The 14,026-nt window shown below is 50.6% G+C and overlaps 1 protein-coding gene across 1 annotated transcript; it reads left to right on the forward strand.

The window, feature by feature from the left end:
• Positions 1-221: 221 nt before the first annotated feature.
• On the forward strand, positions 222-13,251 carry ptchd1 (patched domain containing 1). The gene is made up of 5 exons (XM_035619769.2): positions 222-699; positions 974-1,565; positions 5,170-5,908; positions 10,030-10,769; positions 11,552-13,251. The coding sequence occupies exons 2-5, from the start codon at positions 1,152-1,154 to the stop codon at positions 12,650-12,652; spliced, it is 2,994 nt and encodes a 997-aa protein (XP_035475662.2). The 5' UTR covers positions 222-699; positions 974-1,151; the 3' UTR covers positions 12,653-13,251.
• The last annotated feature ends 775 nt before the right edge of the window (positions 13,252-14,026 follow it).

Below are 14,026 nucleotides of genomic sequence, written 5' to 3' on the forward strand. Positions count from 1 at the left end.
TATCATCATACCCTGCCACTCTCTCTCTCTGTGTGTGTGTGTGTGTGTGTGTGTGTGTGTGTGTGTGTTTGTGTGTGTGTCGGTAATGAGTGTTTGTTTCTCTGCACTGTAGCAGCGAAGAAAGGCGAGAGGCGGGCGGGGCAGAGCGGGGGTCTCGGAGGGGGAGAGAGGGAGAGAGAGAGAGAGAGAGAGAGAGAGAGAGAGAGAGACGGTCCCCGGTCTGGATGCCGGTATTTAGTGACGTGTCTTCCCGACGAGCAGAGCAGAGCGGAGCTGCTGGGAGAGAGCGCGCAGCCCGGTGCGCGGGTGAAAGACGCGGAGGTCTCCACCAGAGCAGCATCAGCATCAGCATCAGCATCAGCAGCCGGGGGGCCGATGAGGAGCGGAGAGGACCGGACGACAGGGAAGCCTTCTGCCGCAGAGGAGAGCCAGATTCGGCTGATCTGACACACACACACACACACACACACACACCGGCATCCCCCGGTGCGTGCGTACACACCGCGTCACTTACCCCGCGACTCCCGCCCGTGATAACCGACCGTCCGGGGCGAGCCGCCTCCTCGACCACCCATCGGGCTCGTGTGGTGCTGGTGCTGGTGGGGACCTGTAGGGTGGAGCTGCACGCATCTTGGAGTGAATGCGTCTTAAGACGAGCTCCGTCATCGCGGGGTCGGCCCCCCTCGTTCCCCTCGGCAGGTACGTACAGCCCCCGTGCGCTTTGTCTGCAACCTGTCCGAGTGCGCACGCACAGAACACCGGTCAGTCTTTTAAGGGGGGGGGGGGGTCTTAAAAAAAAAAGGAAAAAAGGTCCAATTATGTTTTCTGTTGCGCGCAGAGCCGCGCAGCTCGCAGAGGGCAGAGGCGGATAGATGGAAAGTGCTGTGGGGCTGTCAACGTGTTGTGTTCTAGCCGCAGAGCAGAGAAGTGCTGGATCATCTGACCGCGTTCTGTTGCTGTGCGTTATCCCCAGCGGATGAGAGAGCCCCGGGAAAAGGGGCGCCCCTGTGACCGGAGGAGGGCTGGATTCTCCCCGGCCGGTGACCTCCTGCTCCGGGGACAAGTCCTCCTGCAATCACCCGGCGTCCCCTCTCCTCCCGCGGGCTGAGAGCGACGGCGGCGGCGCCCGCAGATGCGTCCGGCAGCCCCCGATGCTCGGCAGTGCACCGGGGCATCCAGGTCGGTGGGAGAGGCTGGAGCCGCGGCCGCGCGCTAGGATGCTGCGCCAGGTGCTGCACGCGGGCCTCGGGACCTCGTTCCACGCGCTCGGCCGGTTCGTGGCGAGCCACCCGGTGTTCTTCGCCTCGGCGCCCGTGCTCCTCTCCATCCTGCTCGGCGCCAGCTTCAGCCGGTACCGCGTGGAGGAGGACGTGGAGAGCCTGCTCGCGCCCAAGCACAGCCTGGCCAAGATCGAGGGCAACCTGGTGGACAGCCTGTTCCCGGTCAACCGCTCCAAGCACGCGCTCTACTCCGACCTGCAGACGCCCGGCCGCTACGGGCGCGTCATAGTCACCACCCGCAAGGGCAGCGCGCTGGAGCCGGTTCACCTGGACACCATCCTCAAGGTATGTGTGCACGCGCACGGCACGCGCACGGCACGCGCGCACAAACACACATTGTCCAAACAACTTAAAGTCAGGGGGCTTCAATGCCCCCCCCGAAAAAAAGACAACAACAAAACTATTAAACTACTAATACAATTATATAGAAATTGCATGAATAGAAAGTATAGTTCATAAAAATAAAATTATGTAAAAATAGATAAATAGAGCTGACTTAAAAATGTACAAATGCTTAAAATAATGAAAAAGAATGAATAAATAAATGTTTTAAAAAGATAAATTGCTCACAGGGGGCACACACACACACACACACACACACACAAACACACATGCACACTTGAGCAGTGATTTAATGTCCATCACCAACTAACACACACACACACACACACAACGCTGGACAACTTCCATGCCCTTTTAAATTCCATAAATACATCAGAAACAAAATCAAGCTGCACAGCATCTGCAGAGTCCAGCTTTAAGAAAAAAAACCCTGTCACATTCAGAAACACACACACACACACACACACTGTACGCAGACCGTCTCCCTCCCCCTTCCCCGCTGATTGATAGTAATTAAACGGGAACAACGGCGTCCCGTCGCAAGTGTCTCCGGCAGCCTCAGAAGTTATGAAGCACTGGGCGTTTTTATTATTTATTTTTTTGAAATGACAAAGTGGAGTTACAGCACAGCGGCACACACACACACACACACAGGCCTGCTCGTCTCCCCACGCCGGTACATCCCTGAGTTGATTCATGAGCGTTAGCTCGACACCCGCCGGAGCAATTAGTCGGAAGATCTCACCAAAGTTATGAGGTTGTAATCAGAGGCTCGCAGACTAATGGGGCCTGAGTCACCTGCAGGCGCCGTTGTGACGCTTGTGTCTGCGCATGTACTGTGACCTAGGTTGGGTGATGTCAGGGGGGGGGGGGGGGTTTGGTCCAATACCTGTGCAAAATCGATACTTTTAATACGGTACCGGTACCCAAACTGTCCCCGATCCGGCGCCAAATCCAGCCACACTTTGGACCGTTTCGCTTCCGGCCTTCTTCGTTGTCTCGTTGGCCCACGCTGGAGTGTAGCTACCAGCCAAACCGTGGCTAATGCCACGTGCCGCCGGAGCCGCGCGGAGAGGCCGTTGCCATGTCAACTAGGCACGTGTCAGCCGCTCAACTCTGTCAGAACATATAGCTCTGGCATACGAAACGAGGCACCGCGCTGTGATTCGGTCCGGGATGCCGCGTAGGAATCGGGACCCGACCGGCACCGGATGTCGGTACCCAACCGTCAATTGTGGCTCCACTTTACTGGAACCCAGAAGGAAGCAGGACAGACCTACGCTGTTTCATTTGTTAAGACATGAACATGAATGTCCAGACATTTTGTCCACAGCCCCTCCGGAGAAGTTCAGGAAGACGTCCAGACTTCGGTGCATTGTCTGAAAGCAGCGTAGTTCGGGGGCTGTGCATCATTCATTGCCAGAGAGAGAAACAGGTGCGAGCATAAAAGACCAAAAACAATAAATGTTACGTAATATTACACTGTTCCACATCATCTGCGAGATTCAAGAGGATTCTGTGATTTTTCACCTTTTCTCTCTCTCTGTCTCCACTTGCTCTCGGCTGCCTTGGTAACCCGAGGAGAGCTTTCGGTTCCCAGAATGCATTTCCACATCCTCCCCGCCTTCCGATGGGTTCGCACTTGTTGCATGCACGGTGGACTGACAGTGAAATACGCACTCGAAACCAAATAGTAGGGGATCGTGAGTCACGGCCATTGACTGCACTCGTCTCTTTAGGCCGACGTCGGTGAAGAAATTGGCAGGTCCTCCTCCTCTTCTACTACGATGGCTATTTATTCAGCGTATCATTGATTTGTGTCTGTGCAGCACTGCGAGTCAAAAGATGCCTTTGAGGAAGTGATAAAACACGGGCTGATGTTTCAGACAGCTGTTTTCCTGGTCCTATATATATATACATATTTCTCCATTGTACTCGGTCGCCACGTGACAACACACGCCACCACCACAACAGCAGAAGCTCAGCAATGCAAAATGAGCGTGCAACTGTTTTTAGTTTGGCCGCCACTTTGGTCCAGACTGAAATATCTCTACAGCCCGTTCAGTGGAGATGTATGTAGACAGGGTCACGGTCCACAGAGGATGAACCCCCATCCGACCGGGTCACCCCCCTGACTTTCTCCTGCAGCGCCACCATGAGGTTAACATTGTGGTTTTAGGGGCAAATGTTTAGATTGATTACCATGAAACTGGAAACAGACGTTCATGGTCACCTGAGGGTGAATCGCTCACTTTGGGGACTTTGCATCCACACCCCCATTGGGTCCAAAATTGCACTTTTGGTTATTTGAAAAGAAAACATTGTTTGGTTTCTTAGTTGTCATTTGGAAATGTAAGAAAATGTAGTTATTTCAAAAAATAGACTTTTTTTGCAAACAAGGACACATATATTTAAACAAACTTACCAAAGTCCATGTAGCGTTAAGGTTGTTAAAATCGTATTAGTACACCCTGACAGAAACATATACTGTATATTGTGTCATATATATATAAAAGCTATATGATGTTGAAGTGAAAGTACTATTCAGTTACTTTCTACTATTTTATCGCTGCACCGATTCATGAACTGAAAAGGAATCTATAAAGTACAGCCGGGTGTATTTGGTATTTTGGAAACCTTGGGAAGTCTGATAGAATTTCCAATAAAGTCTTGGTGCTTTGACTAAAGTTAACGTTCAAAGCACAGTTTTTTTTTTTTCTGGGCTGACGCACTAATTTGTCAGTGAGGTTTTTAAAGCATGTATTTAAAATCTGTGACTCACAGGGGGAAGGTCTTTAACACCAGGGATTCACACTTTAGACTTCAGTTATATTCAGCTTTATATGTGAACATGCCTACACTGACCCTAAAAATTACAGATTGGGCCTCTAAGGGCGATGCACAGTGATTCGATTGTCACTCCGTGTCAGAATTTCAAGGCTCTTCCAGGAAACTACTGACGAATATTAAAGAGAGTTATTGGATTATTGGAATGATTTGGCAGTAAAAGTGACAAAAAAAATTGAAATGAACAATTGGTTAAGTGACCGTTTCTTACAGCAAACCTCAGTACAGGGCGGTTCAAGGACGCAACGCTCAAAACAAATTCCCTTTTAACTGCGCACACACACAAACACAACGCACACACACACACACACACACACAAACACAGCACTAATGTGTTGGCCTTGGCAGAGACCGGCATCAGGCCTGTTGCTTAGTAACCAGCACTGTGCTGGATGCTGGCACTGTTGTCCTCTGGAGGACGGAGGAGGATTCAGAGACCACTATTGTTATGCTGTCATTTAAGACACACACACACACACACACACACACACACACACACACACACACACACACACACACACACACACACACAGAGAAAAACTTTCAAGGAACTTTTTTTAAATCTCGTCACACTTTATGTTAATCTCACTTAACAAACCTCTCTGCTGTGTGTGTGTGTGTGTGTATGTGTGCGTGTGTGTGTGTGTGTGTGTGTGTGTGTGTGTGTGAGTGTGTGTGTGTGTGTGTTTTCTGCTCACAGCTCCACAGGCGTATCTACCAGTTGCAGGTGACCGTCCCGGCCACGGGCGTCAACAGCTTCAACTACTCCTTCTCGTACCTCTGCCTCCCGGACGACAAGAACGTCTGCATCATCGACGACATCATCCGGGCCATGGAGGAGATCCAGTCCGCCCGCGCCACCAACCGCACCGCCCCGGTCCTGCGGTACCCGATCACGCAGCTGGCGGACGGGCGCCACGCGTACATCGGACACCAGCTGGGCGGGGTGCAGGGGTGGGGCCCCAACGGGGCGGGGCGAGGCCTGGGGTCAGGTCTGGGGTCAGGTCTGGGGTCAGGAGCCAGGGGGGAAGGTGTACGTTCCGCCCGGGCGTTGCAGCTCACCTACTACCTCCAAGCCCGAGGCGGCCTGATGGACCGCGTTGCCGGCCAATGGGAGAAGGCCTTCTGCGCGGAGCTGGAGCACTTTGCGGCGCTGCACCCGAAGCTCGGGCTCTACCCGTCCACTTCCTCCTCCCTGCGAATGGACTTCCAGTTTTCCTCCGTGCTGGCACGTCGCCCCCTGTTGGCCAGCTTGGGGGCGTGCGGCGTCTTGGCCGTCCTCTGCTGCTCCATGAGGGACTGTGTTAGGTCCAAACCCTGGCTGGGACTGCTGGCCCTGCTGTCAATCACGCTGTCGGGCCTCACTGCTGCTGGAATACTCAACCTGACCGGGGCCACCTACAACTCCACGTACCTGGGCATCCCGTTTGTCATGCTCGGTGGGTTCAAAACTGATATTCCTGATATTCTGTCCGTGCATTCTTTCTGTTTGTCCTTTCAGGATTTTTTTTTTTATTTACGATTGCCGAACACTAAGTCTTAGCCACAATGAAAAATTGAATCACAGCACTATCAGAGAGAAGTAAAGCTCTTACATGCCAGGTGGGCGCCACGGTGAACACTGCCATTTTCCCCCCCCTTTTCTCAAATCGCAGACTGCCTGTGATCGCTATCTGCTCTTTCAGTGCCTGTGATGGGGGTTTTTTCTTCCCCCCCCTGCAGATTCCAGCCTTGGGCTGAAAGCCATTTCAAAGTAGACAGATCATCAAAGTGACTGACAAGCGTTGGGGCGTGAACTTGACTCATGGGGGGGGGGGGGACTGGGGAGAAGGAAGGATGAAAAAAATAAATTTAAGTTCTTAGAGTCGAGTCAGAGTTCTCGAACTGTTGAGTCGGGGAACAAATCCAGAGAAGAAGGTTTCACGGACTACGTTGTTTGTCATAATTTGATGCCCCTGACCGCAAATGTGTGAATATCTTCCTGACACTGACACTGCTGTAGATAAAAGATGTTGTTGGGCACCAACACTACTTTGTCATGGTTTGGAGAGAACTACGTTTTTCCGAGAGGAACATCAATCATCAGAAATCAATGATGACCGATGGTAGGCATCCAGAGACAAACAGTCGTCTCCTGGTTTCAATGTCCATCCATCCATCCATCCATCCATCCATCCATCCATCCATCCATCCATCCTCGCCGGAGACGCGTAGGCCCCATCGCAACGTCGCACTGCTTCCGCCAAGGCTCCCGGCAGACTGGATTCATAATAATTCGGTGTTCGTCAATTGGTTTACGTGTTTGGACGGACATGAAAGATCAAGGATAGGAATAGAGAGCGGAAAGAAGAAGTTACGATGCAGTAAATTGGAAACAAACGAGGAGCAAAGTGGGAATGGGCGTACCATACGTGCGAGGGAGTCGAGGCATGAATACTACAACGCAGTAGGATGTGCCGTGTGTACAATCCATCCACCGCACACATGTGGTCTATACCATAATTACTGTATAGTGTGGAGGAGGAAAGGCTGCTGTTAGAGGCTTAAAATAACTGCAGAGAGAACACGGAGAGGAGACGTGGAATAGAGGAAGAGAGGGATGGGCGGCGGGTGGTGGTGGTGGGGGGGGGATTCGATGAAATATCACTCCAAATGGGGGCCGAGAAGGATTCTCTCGGCAAGAAAATCAAGTTACAGTGGAAGAAAGGCAGACGGGGACGGAGGAGGGATTTTTCACCCATGCCAGTGGGCAGACAGAGAAAAGGTGGGAGGAAGTGTGAGGAGAGAGGAGAGAAAGAAAGACGCTGGACCACAGTGAGAGATGGGATGCGGAGGAAGATGTAAACTTAATGATTCAAAAAGAAATGTGGAGAGGATGCTGTTTTAACGAAGGACTTCTCATGTTGCAAAGATGGCGCAAGGAACCTTTTTCCTTTCCACGGCGCTTTTTCAATTTCCATCACATCCTTCACTAAATTATTGAACACATATACCATGAGCTGCTGTCAGACGTGCAGGGCGAGTTCCCTGACTTGGTTTTGACTTGGTTTAGCTTCTCTAACTCATCTAATGTGCTGGCTGAAGTTGCTTCTGCTTGTGTCCGGTGTCAGATGGTAGTGATGATGATGATGCTACTCACGGCTGGTTTCAAGTTTGCCAATCAAGTCCGCACCGTTTGGTGGAGCCATGCATGGATAGCAAGGATCGCAATTCCTGTGCAACTATTGCTACTGCTCTGTATATACTATTTATATACCTTTGTTTTTTTATTTAACGTTATTTTTTTGTTAAATTTTGTACATACTAACCCTTTTTTTGGAAATTTCTTTATATATTCTTCTGTCCACTTTGCTGCTGTAATACCCAGATGTCCCCATTGTGGGATGAATAAGGGTATATGTTATCTTATCTTATCTTATCTGATCTTATCTTATCTTATCTTATCTTATCTTCCTCCCCTCGTACCAAACTCGGCCGTTATCCGACGTACAAAAATGTCTGTGTTATGTTTGTTGTTTCATCGCAGACCAGCAGCCCTTCGAAGTTGCTTCCTTTGTATTTATGAATTATTTGGAGACCAGAGACTCGGCACCTTTGGCCTGTTCCATCAGCTCAGTTTGACAGGTTGTGTGTTCGTGTACAAAGGAGGGGAAAGTGATTATTTAAAGGATTCCGCCTTTTGGGACGAAATCATGATATATTTGGGTCATCTTTGAATTCACTTCATCACGCTCAAAACTTTGAAAGTGAAAGACATTGATGTGTGTGTGTGTGTGTGTTTGATAGCGCGATATTGACGTAGCAACAAAAATGTGTAGATATAAATATCGGTGTGTGTGTGTGTGTGTTTTTCGATGACTGCCGTTTGATTAGCCCTTCTCAAGCTGGTAAATATCTACCTCCTCGGGCAAGTGCTGTCTCCAGCCTCTCCTTTCACTTTCGTCTTCTCTCTCTCTCCAACACACACGCGCGAAAGGTCTTCCGACTTTTTCTCGGCCGCGCCCACGCCTCAAGTGTTGGTATGTTGTGTCTCTGCTGAGGTGTTAAGTGTTTTTGCCACGGTGAGGTCAATGGAGAGAGAGAGAGAGAGAGAGGGCGGGCAGGGGGGCGGGGGGTGGTGTAGGTACCCGTGTCACCGGTGACTCACGGGCGCCATGGCAACCGGGCGAAGAGGAAACCATTAAAAACCATCTGCTGCATGCGTATTAACATGTAAGTGCCTGGGACGCGAGACTGGACATGCACAAGTACGTGGATGTCGCGTATACGGACACATTGGAGAGAAAAAAAAAGTTGTTAGCCAGAACTGGGTATCCGTTATATTCTCTCGTGCTGCTGCTGCAATTTTTTCGAGGTATCTTCCATCCGTCATGTCACATATTTCCAGTTGAAATGAAATTGAGCTGTGACATTATGTTGAAAGAACCGTTCAGGCGGGCAGGCTGAGTTATTACACGTCCTTGTGTATGAATAAATTGAGGCCAAGCCGAGCGCAATCAAAGCATTCCAGGAAAAAAAAGAAGCGAGGTTGGTTGGAAATAGGCTTGGCTCCGTGGCGTCGGGGGGCGTTTCGAGGGACAACGTCGATTTTGAGGATTGGGACTTTTCCCTCTCTCCGGTCCGTCAGAGGAAACGGATCCGCGACGCGTTGTGTCTGTGTGCTGTCGGAAAGGAATGTTAATGTTAAGTAAGGACTCTCCGAGGTCGGGATGTCTACTGTTAAACCTGTTGAGCTCTAACCAACCTTTGAGCTGTACTTTAAAGCTGCGTGAATTGATTTTTGGCCACTTGGGGGCAGCGCAACAAGCTGTAAAACACAACATGTTGGTAAACAGTTGCTGATTTCTTTTTACCTATCCAGCAAACACTAGATTCTTTGTCTGCTGTTTGGTTCCGGGGGCCGGTAGTGAACGTTTATTTATTATTTTTTCTAAAGTTTTATTTTCATGCAGCTTCACACAAACGTAAATTAACCAAAACAATAAAGTCGCAGGCTGCCACACCAAGAAAATCAAAAAAAAATTAAAATGGTATCCTAGCACTGAGGGGAAACAGCCGAGTCATGGTAGTTCTCTTCTCTACAAACTACGAAGAACTTATTCACAGAAATTGATTATATCTTCCATAACAATGTGCTGATATATGTCTAATTACCTGCAACAAAGATCCAATGATTTTTTCGTCAACTCTGAATGAGTTAAATATAGGACCGACCTCCGTGTGAGTCGCCATGTTTACTACTTTGTGTTGAATACGGTCGTTGCACAAAACGGTTCCAGAATGCGTTGCGTTGAATTTTCAGCGCTGCCGGATATGGAATAAGCGGTACGAATGTAAAATCTTTCCAGTGTCTGATCAGGAGTCTGTGTCCAAACGTCACTATAACTTTTAATTTGACCAGATCTTAAAATAAAAAAAAATATTGATTAGTGCAGCTTTAAATATAGAAACACAAAGAGAGACATGAAAGAAACATAAAAACGTCATTTTTCGTCTGGGTAAATTTGTAATAAAGCTTAAATGTATTTAATCATCCATAAACCCTCCATTTCTGTTTCAGGTCACGGGCTCTTCGGCTCCTTCGAGATGCTGTCGTCGTGGAGGCGGACGCGGGAGGACCAGCACGTGAAGGAGCGCGTGGCGAGCGTCTTCGAGGACGTCATGCTGCGCTTCTCCGGCTCCACCATGCTCCACCTGATGACCCTGGGCCTGGCCGCCTCGCCGCTCACCAACATGGAGGTCGTCAGACTCTTCTGCCGCACCGCCGCCTTAGCCGTCACCATCAGCTACGTTTACATGTTGTCCTTCTACAGCTCCTGTCTGGTGTTCACGGGCTACCTGGAGACGGGATACCGACACGGCTGCTTCTGCCGCAGAGTCCCCAAGCCCGACCGGCTGGACTCTAAGCCGGCCTGGTACAGGTGTCTGATGTACACCCGCTACCAGGACGAGACTCAAGCGACCAACTCGCCGCACGGGGTCGGACACGGTCACGCTCACACTCCCCCGCCAAACCCTAACCTAACTCACACACACGTGCACACGCACCCGCACCCGCACACCGCGAACAACCCTAATTCGCACGGACTCGACCACGTGGCCAACTCCGCCGAACACGCGCATCCACACCCTCACACACACTCCGCGGCCATCGCGGACCCTCACCCTCAGGACTCGCACCTTTTGCTGGGGTGCGTGAGGCGTTGCTACGGAGACTGGATCACAAACACTTATGTCAAACCCTTTGTGGTTCTGCTGTACCTGGTTTACATCTCCTTTGGATTGATGGGCTTCCTACAGGTGATGCACAAACACACACACACACACACACACACACCACCACAACAACAACTATACAAACACCAAAAAACCAAAACACAAATACAACAAATATAATTGGATTGTTCAGGTTTCCTTTGAACATGTTTGCATTTGTGTTTCTTTTATGCCTGTACGGCTTGGTTGTAATAATGTACGTGTCCACTAGGGAGCAGTATCAAATTTAGCAGTCAACAATGGAAAGAAATTGGTAAGAAATTGATAACTGAAATAAGAAAAGGGAGAGACTCTGTTAGCTACAGTTATTCAATGAGTGTATATAAAGATGGACGACTTGTCTCCACTTCCTCCCACTCTCTAAAATATGAGGCCAAAAATAACTTGGATATGGATGCAGGCATCTTGTGCTGGTGATGGTGGTATCGAGGTCCCGCCCACACAGCCGCCTGACCAATAGCAGGTCAATGAACACACATCAGTGTGATGAGAACTATCTGTAATGACAGAAATCAATATTTTTTGGGGAAAGTTTATTTAGGTTTATGATATGTACTGCAGCCAGCCACCAGGGGGCGATCCAGACGTTTTGGCTTACATTTTTGGAGCCGTCAGTGACGTCCATCTTTATGTGCAGCTACTGTCCATAATATCCATCTCCGGTTTGGTTTGCATTTGTTGACTTTATGCTCACTGGCGTAGATATATATATGTATATATATATATACATATAGATGGCAGAAATACAATCATTCTAACACAAAATGATCAGAAACTTTACAACAATTATTTTCTGTCGTCAACAGATGACGCAGGGTTCTGACCCCAGCGCGCTGGTCGCCATGGATACAACGACGGTCTTGTACACCCGTGCCCAGCAGCGATATTTCAGCTCGTACTCCCCGGTCATTGGATTTTATATCTACGAGAGCGCCCCCTACTGGAACGCGTCGGTGCAGCGGGACCTGCTGGAGTACGCCAAGGGCTTCCAGAGAATCAGCTGGCTGGAGGCCTACCTGAACTACCTGGCGGACCGCAACCAGTCCACCAGCCAGCCACGGGAGAATTTCACCCGCACCCTGCGCCACTCCTTCCTCCACGAGCCGCAGTTCGCGCACTTCGCCGACGACATCATATTCGCCGAGCGCGGCCAGGGCGAGGAGCCCGACGTGGCCGCGTCGCGCATCTTCCTGGTGGCCAAGACGACGGAGAACAAGCGCGAGGAGATGTCGGTGCTGCTGGACACGCTGCGACGCCTGTCGCTGACCTCGCGCGTTCGCTTCCTGATCTTCAACCCCTCCTTCGTCTACCTGGACCGCTACGCCGCGGCCGTCAGCTCCCCCCTCAGACACTCACTGCTGGCGGTGCTCTTCCTGTTGGGTCTGTCCTCGCTGGCGGTGGTGGAGCCGCTGGTCTCCGTCTGGCTGGGCCTCACCCTGCTCTCCGTGCAGTTCGGGGTCCTGGGCTTCATGACCTTGTGGGGCGTGGAGCTGGACTGCATGTCCGTTCTGTGCCTGATCGCGGCTCTGGGACACTCGGCGGACTGCAGCGGCCCCCTCCTCTGCGGCTTCGCCTCGGGTCGCGGCGAGAGCAGGACTCGCTGGGTGAGAGTGGCGCTGGAGAGACACGGCGTCCCCTCGCTACAGACGCTCATCTGCTACGGCGCCGCCCTGGCGCCCGTTGGCGCCGTGCGCTCCAACCTCACACACACACTGTTCCGCTGCCTAGCGCTCACGGCCGGCTGCTCGGCGCTGCACACGCTGGCCTTCCTGCCCACCCTGCTCACCTTCCTGCCCCCCTCCAAGACCCGGGGCAGCCGGCCCGGAGGAGAGGGGCAGAGGCCGGAGGTGGAGTGCGTCGAAATGAACGACAGCACCCGAGTGGTCGACCAGATCACCACTGTCTGATCACGCGGTGATGTTGTGTTTTCCAGCAACCCCCCCCCCCCCCCCCGGTTGCTATGGTGACTGCCGGCTGGGAATTGGTCGATGGTCGTCTGGGCAGCCGATGTGCACGCTGCAGACAAGAAGGCCGAACCTCGCGAAGAGAAGGGGAGAAAGATTGGAGGAATAATAGAGTTTGAAGGTCGAGGGAGAGAAAAAAATTATCCAAACAAATAAAGAAGAGTAGGAGGCAAGAGAAGAGAAAGAGAAAGACGGGCTCCTAGTGCAGTGTATCCATGGTTACCTGCTTGTTGCTAGTGCAGTGTGGCATGTGAATGAGTTTTTTTTTCTTTCTTTCTTTCTCTCCCTTGAATAGCCAATCAGGAGGGGAGGGATTCAGCCGGGGTCAGGCCTGGATGTGACCTCTGACCACACAGGAAGTGCCACACTTTTTTTTTTTCCACTTCTCCAGATACTCGCTTTAGATCGGATCGCATCTGTTTGGCTACCGCTACTCGTCCACGTTATCAAGTCGCACATAACACAGCTCCAACGACATGAGGCAAATCATCTGTATTACTCGAGTGTTTCTACTTTGATCCTGGACAAAAATAAAGTCAAAACGAGAGGAAAAACGAGGTCTCCTGTGGTTTTGGCTGCGGTTTCCAGGTCGTGCAGTGTTTGTGAATGTTGGGAAAGAAAACTTCTCATATTTTTCGATGCTTTAAGTCATTGTTGTTTTTCTCTCACCTGGATCACTGATTGCATTTGAACAAATTGAACATGGAAATGTGTCAGTGTGAGTCTTCGCATGTGGTCCCACAGTGTGTATGCACATGCATGTGCAACCTCAATCTGAGAGGGATTCCTCGTCAGCTGGCGTTGACAGTCGGCCGACAAAATCTCAAACTGCGCAACGAGCCAAGACGCCGTCAGAGCCGGTCGCTGCCAGTCATCGTCATAAAGATCTTTTAAAAAACACCGTTGGCATTTGCGAATGACATCAGGGAATGTGTTGTCGGAGGCAGATAAAGAAAGAGAGAGGTGATTCCTTCCAGTTTCCATCTCCAGGAAACCCTGCACCTTTTTTTAGCTTTTTTTTTTTTTTGTTGCATTTTCACCATAAATACAAACAGTGTGCTCGTTCGATACAAGAACATTCTCGCGGGATTGACGGCTAGTGGTTACCGGGGCGCCGGTCGGCGTATTGTCTTGTGTCTTATTAACACGCTTTACGTTTATGCTCCTAAAGACTAAAAGGAAAAAAATCTGTGCCAGACGTCGGAAACAATCTGTCGTGTTTTATTAACACTGTGTCGGTTCCATCCAGTCTTCCGGTTGGTCCCAAGCTTGAGCCAACGATCGAGGGTTTTATTTCGTCCCACGCTGCTCGGACCA

This window comes from Scophthalmus maximus, chromosome 21 (genome assembly GCF_022379125.1).
Source record: "Scophthalmus maximus strain ysfricsl-2021 chromosome 21, ASM2237912v1, whole genome shotgun sequence".
NCBI classification, from domain to species: domain Eukaryota; kingdom Metazoa; phylum Chordata; class Actinopteri; order Pleuronectiformes; family Scophthalmidae; genus Scophthalmus; species Scophthalmus maximus.

Bases quoted from the DNA above. Each gene is read 5' to 3' on its own strand.
- ptchd1 (XM_035619769.2), top strand. From the start codon at position 1,152: ATGCTCGGCAGTGCACCGGGGCATCCAGGTCGGTGGGAGAGGCTGGAG. The intron at 1,566-5,169 runs GTATGTGTGCAC...TTCTGCTCACAG, and splicing joins ACCTGGACACCATCCTCAAG to CTCCACAGGCGTATCTACCA. The intron at 10,770-11,551 runs GTGATGCACAAA...TGTCGTCAACAG, and splicing joins GATTGATGGGCTTCCTACAG to ATGACGCAGGGTTCTGACCC.